Consider the following 6,419-nt stretch of genomic DNA (forward strand, 5'->3'; position numbering starts at 1 on the left):
TGGAAGGTGTCCCTGCCCATGGCAGGGGGGGGAATGAGATGATCCTTGGGGTCTCTTGCAACCCAAACCTTTCTGGGATTCAATGATAACATCACACATGGCTAAGACTATAACTAGTGACCGGGCTGCATGACACAGGCTGAGGTGTATTCTTATTTGTATAAAAAGAATTGGATAGACAGAAACCTTCTTAAAAGCATCAGAAGACCATTGTTGATTGAACTCTCCTCATCTTAACTGGTATATTAAACTTGCAATCTTTTTTATCAAAACTGCCATTTCTTGAATTCTCCGCTGACACACCCCAGTTTTTACAGAACTGATACTCAATTCTTGATTATAGGTTTCTGCTGCTTCTGTCTGGTTTTTTTCCCCTCACACTGAAAAGTAGGTGCCTTTCATCCTTCATAATTCAAAAAGCAAAATGAAAGAAATCAAAGACTCAGACCCATATCAATATTATACAGAACTCACAGAGGGTGGAGATCCTGTGCTGCTGCTTCTGTGCTGGGTCAGGAACAGCCTGGTAATGTCTGCAGTCACTCCTTTCTCAGCAAATTTTCCAATCCCAAATTATGAGTTCAATATGATATGTAGTTACTTGTGTGACCAATTGCCAGAAATCTTCCAACAAAACACTTGAAAAGCTGATACTTTTAAATCAGAACATTTTGTAGGAATCTTATTAAGTCTTTCAGAACCAGCCTCCCATGGGGGGGGTTGCCAGCTTCCCAGTTCGTGAGTGCCCTGTTTGGGCCCCAGTTGTTGACAGACCCTCTGGGAGACAGGAACAGCCACAGGTCATTCAGGTTTCCAGCTCACACTTGATTTTGAAAAAATCCTAGTGGTAAAATGATTCCGATTTTTGCCCACCAAACAAACACTTCAGAGTCCTCCCCTTGCCAACTAGATTTTTTTAAACTTTAAGGCAGTGCAGAAATAATTGCTTGGGTTAAAAGTTCTGAATTTTAACATAACAGGAGTCACTTTCCAGCCATCCCTTATTTCCCACTAAAAAGGACCATTGGGATTCTTTGGGATCCTGGAGGTGAGAGGATAGTCTTCCTCTGCAGGATGCTGTGAGGTGGCAGAGCAGCGAGAATCTCCCATTCACTGTTGCTTATTTACCATAACTGACTTTCAAATGAAGCATTTCATCTTTCACAGGGATTGGTTTCTTTTCTTTCTTTTCCCCCATTGTATAATAGAAAGAATTTGTGAATTAATCTGACCAAAGCAAACACATCCCACAGTTCTTTTCCAGACAAAACTCCCACTGAGATCAACTGTCACTTTTACTCAGGAGAACCTTTTTCCTGTAAAAGAACTGCAAGAATTGGCACCCTCAGTGCATCCTACAGTTTTGACTGCCACAGAAATTGCTGCAGTTCTATATCCAGGCCAAGCATAACAAACTGTTTCTTACTCTTCTCATCCACAGACAGAAAACACCGTGTAGTTTCCAAAACTCCCTGTATTAGCACTAGCTGCCTCTGTAGGGTTTTTCTAGCCCACGTTACTGAGTGTGGGCAGAATTCTTGCAAGAGAGGAAGATCATTTTCCTTGCCTGGACCAAGGACTGCAGCGCTCCAGGTAAGTGTCATGCATGAGCTCACACACGTGTCTGAAGCCAAGCAGGAGCTGCAGCCAAAGCTCCATGATCCAACCCACGGCTTCCTCCCACTAACATCTTTTTTCACCTCCTCATTTGAATTCCAGTATTTATGGCACATGATACTTAGGCCTTTTTGTAAAGACAGAACCAAAAATTTCCCTTTGTTCAAACACACAGCCCCTCTGTGTGTCCAGGGACCAGCCACATATGAGTACTTACAGGTTGACTTTCCATGGGTTTTCTCACAATTCGGACAATGGTAGATGTCGATATCTGGTGCCTCTTCTTCTTCCACACCGACACAGCTGGAATATAGGAAGGAAAATACAACATTAGCTTGAATCCATCTCCAGGCACACAATGAATAATGAAAACCCTGTGCATCTGCCATGCAGCCACACTGACTGCCAACAGCTCCATTGATGCAAAGTTTGGGTGCTTTGTACACCGGTACAGACTGGATTTTTGTAGTCTACATTCCTGATGTGGTGCTACAAAAGGTGTCAGACAGAATCCCACCATCAGCCCACTGTGGACCTCCATGAAAATGTGGCAGGGAGTCCCACAAAACACTTTTTTTCCAGGGAGACCATTTTGTACCTATACAGAATTCTCCAAGCACCATCCTATGTAAATCTGATTAACAGAACACATCTTCTACACCAGCTCATGTGGGCAGCTGCAAGGTACCAGAGTGATCTTGGCAAGGGATACCATGTGCACAAATTCCAGAGCCTCCGCTTCTATTCCAGTATAGGAAGATGAGGACAGAAATAAAAAAAAGACACACAGCTCAGCACTTCTGACTGCCAAAGGGATGGGCTGTGCCATGATCCCATCAAGATCATTTTGGATGGCACAACTCATGCAGCAGCACCCACAGCCTGTGAGCACTCCACATGGATGCATCTGATGGGATGCACAGTACTGGGGGGAACAAAACCAAACGGCAAAGGGATGAAGCACCCAAGACAAGAAGCTGTGCCACAGTCCAAGTGCCGAGAAGCCAGCCAAAGAATCCAGCTCCAGCATGGTGCTGCTCCTCCCCACAAAGAAAGAGCAAAGAGACTCTGTTCCTGCTGCCTCATAGCCCAGGCTGCAAGGCAAACCTCCAGCACAGAGAAGAGATTCAGTGCTGTAAGATCCAGCCCTTGTGCCATGGCTCCGTGGGAGCTTAGTTAGGCAACAGCACCCACGAGAGGCACCAAAGGCACCTTAAGCCCCAGCACAAGTAAGGCTGGATCACACTATGCCAAGAGCTCTACTTCACTGCCTGCAGTGAGCAGAGAACACCTCTCAGCTCTTCTCAGCTAGCAGAGTACCCTGATACAGCTCTTCTGCCAAAGAAAGGGTGTAGGCAGAGGTCATGCAATGCCATGTCCATGCATCTTCTGCCTCCTGGCATTCCCCCAGCAGTGCCAAGTGACCATGAGTGCAGGAATTCAGAGTTTTCAGTCTCTGGTTCTGCCTCATAGGAGGCAGAGCAGAGGATGCTTGCTCCTCTCCCACAGGCCAAGCAGCAGGGTGGGTAGTTCTGCCAAGTGCCTTACAGAACCTCTCAAATCATTCTCACTCTGTTCAAGCTCTGCAGGACAACACCAACATGTCCAAAACTGAGTTCAACAACTAGAGAAATTCATGTAGGGTGGACACACCAGCAGCATCTGGTGATGGTCCAGATACAGGAAGGCCATGACCTCCTGAGTGCTGGCAGATGGAAGGGTACACAGGTAAAGGAGGGATAACACATGATCATGCTGCTCACCTCTTCCTTACTTCTTTCCACTGGGAAACCACTACCTGGTTGTGTGGAGCTCGGGGCTCATTGGTGCCCTTGGCAGGGTGTGCAGGTATACATGGACACACACACCAACATGAGCAGCTGCTAAAATGCACTGTGACCTCCCTGTTCCCAAAGGTGGGTTTGAAAGCCCTGCTGACCCTGAGGCACACTGTGCACGTCACCATCACAAACCACAGACACACCTGCTGTTAGAGGAGAGCATCAACAAAACCAAGGCTGCAACCAAGATGGGAAAGGCCAAACCAGCTAAGATACAGAAATACATCTTTTTATCGCCATTAAAAATGCTTTGTCCAAATAAGATCCTGCCAGAAACCTTGGTGGGTATGTTCCCCCTGTTGCAGCTGCTAGTGTGGGAGCCAGCTCCCTCCCAACCACAGAGCCCAGGGTGAAAAAAGCACTGCAACCAAAGCCAGAGACACACTCATCTCTGTAAGCCCAGCCTGGGAACAGAAATTATCATTTCAGAATGATGTCAAATCTCCTGCAGATTTGGATGATTTTATTTTATTAAATAGTTACTTGAAAAAAATACAAAATCATTGGGTGTCCCTGGGCAGACAGTAGGGAAAACTCAAGTTTGCAGCCAGGAAAATTCATCATCACAAGAATCCAATCCACAAAGTCCAGTACATACAGAGAGAAAAATATCAGATTAGTAGAAAATAACAGAAAAATTACTAGAAAAATACCAGATTAATCATCAGAAAATCAGCAGAAAATTTGAACAAACCCAGTCAGATTAGGACAAGCATAAGGGAATGCAGAGGATTCCTCTACCCACAGAGCTGCATCAGCTGCTAATGCCACTGGGTTCAGCTTGCTAAGCTCAGTAAAGGTAAGGATTAGGCTCTCGACAAGGGCTTAAAAAGTCTATATTTAGCTAAAGTTAGGAGATGAACCCCTTGAGCATTGGATGGGAGGAGGTTTGCCCAGCTCTGGCGCAGGGCGATGGCTCCAGTGTGGTGGGAGCCATTGTTCTGAGAGCGAGTGAAACATCTAACGAGAAGGATGCGGAGAAGTAAAAATAACTGACCTCAAACTACAACAGGCCTCTAGAAGACATAGTCAACTTTTCCAACTACTGCACAGCTTTGGAATAAGGTTTGGACACTTATAGCTGCTTGCATGCAGAAGCTGTTTCCCTCACCATGAAGGAAACTGGAAGTGTGAACAGTCCAAGGGATTCCCCAACTGCCCTGCCTTGGGGGATCTGTAACCAAAATATCCATCCATTCCTGCCTGTGCCCCTCTTCTCAACCAGTAGAGTTTGGCTCAACAGGTACTGCCACCAGCAGGACTGTTGGTGGGTTTCTACATGAATATAGGCACAGGAAACTGTATTTCCATAGTTAAAGCCAGAGAGCCCCTTGAGAATATTCCTGCCAGGAGAGGAATAATGGTTTCCTGCCAGGTGTACTGGGTGTATGTTGCAAGGTTTGGATAGCAGGGGACTGTGGCTGACCCTTGGGTTGATCTCCAGAGCATTTCCAACTGGAAGTAAAAAGCAGAATGGGATGTCCAGCCCTGGCAGAAGCCACGTCATAGTCCTAATGTGTCTCCCTCACAATTAACTAATGTGTTTTTTCTCCGAGTGGTTAATTACCAACAGAATAGAATCAAAGCATTTCTCCAGCTGAAGAAAACCAAGTCATCTACAGCAGCTGAACAGTGTTGTGCTCCCCCTCAGCCCCTGAATTCCAGCACAAATGGCTCTCTGTGGTTTGCATCTATTGATTTTTTCCATGAAAACACTCTGCTTTGGTCCCTCCAGTTTCCTTTTCCATCCTCATTTGCCTGAGAGAAACAAAAACATCAAAAAGGCTTGAGGAAAGCATTTGACCCCCTAAAATGATCAGATGGGTCCTGAGTCAGCCAGTGTGGGATCGCAGGTGCTGTGCTCAGGATCCAGGCAGCATACTTGGGCTCCAGGTGGTGTGTTGGGATCCAGGTGATGTGCTCAGGATTCAAGCAGTGTGCTCAGGGTCCAGGCAGTGTACTCAGGATCCCAGTGGTGTGCTCAGGGATCACAGGCAGCATGTTGAGGAACAGTCTCCCACAGCAGCATTGGTGTTAGCCACAAAAACATCAAAAGAGGAGAACTGGGTAAAGCTCCCAGTAGCACTGTTGGGTAATTATTCAGATCAACCAATAAGAATAAACTAGAGGTAAGAGGTTCAGGAAAGGAACATTGCAGCAGAGCTGGCCAGGGACAGGCAGGGAGCAGGAAGCAGAGCTGGGAGCAGCCTTGAGAGCAACAGCAGAAGATTTATCTGCTTCATTTGTACCAGTAGTCCAAGAATCCATTTCCAAAAGCCCACAGACATCCCAAACCAGTGAGCTGACATCCTGGCATGACCCAACTCTGCTGCAGAAGCTCCCAAATCGAGTAACGCCACACTTGCTCCCTGGCAGCCTGTGAGGGAGATGGTGAAAATCATCCTCCAGTTTGCACAGGCACAGGCACCTCACCGCTGGCCATTCTGTGCTTGGAGGGGTGTGTGGGCACAACCTGGGTGTCCCCTAGCAGAGTATTTGGGGTGAATGTCTCTGACTGTGAAATATCTCCCAATGCTGCTTTTTAACTGTGTGACAACGAAGGTGGCTGGCAGAACCAAACATGTCTCTGGGGAAAGCATCTCAAAGTGGATTAGAAAGAGAAAACTTTTCCTTGGTGAAGGATAGAATCACAGAATCAAGGAATGGTTTAGGCTGGAAAAGCCCTCTAGGACCATCAAGTCCAACTGTTCCTCCAGCACTGCCTAGGCCACCACTAACCATGTCCCCAGGTGCCACATCCACACTACTTTTAAATCCCTCCAGGGATGGTGACTCCACCACTGCCCTGAGCAGCCTGTGCCAGGGCTGGACTACCCTTTTGGTGAAGAAATTTTTCCAAGAAAATCCTCCTCAGATATCCTGTATAGCCCTGTGCTTGCTGTCCCATCGGTGTTAATGCCTGAGGGGCTGGAGCCGTGTGGTGCCAGCTGGAAACCAGAG

At 46.8% G+C, this 6,419-nt stretch overlaps 1 protein-coding gene across 1 annotated transcript in view; it reads right to left on the reverse strand.

The window, feature by feature from the left end:
• Window positions 1-1,962, reverse strand: part of PHF2 (PHD finger protein 2) — a gene marked incomplete at both ends in the record, with an annotated part of 39,757 nt that extends 37,795 nt beyond the window's left edge. Inside the window, one exon of the mRNA XM_009083344.1 lies at window positions 1,835-1,962. Coding sequence (XP_009081592.1) covers window positions 1,835-1,962 — 128 coding nt within the window. The remainder of the gene's footprint in view (window positions 1-1,834) is intronic.
• Window positions 1,963-6,419: the final 4,457 nt, after the last annotated feature.

Source organism: Acanthisitta chloris, unplaced genomic scaffold (assembly GCF_000695815.1).
Source record: "Acanthisitta chloris isolate BGI_N310 unplaced genomic scaffold, ASM69581v1 scaffold141, whole genome shotgun sequence".
NCBI classification, from domain to species: domain Eukaryota; kingdom Metazoa; phylum Chordata; class Aves; order Passeriformes; family Acanthisittidae; genus Acanthisitta; species Acanthisitta chloris.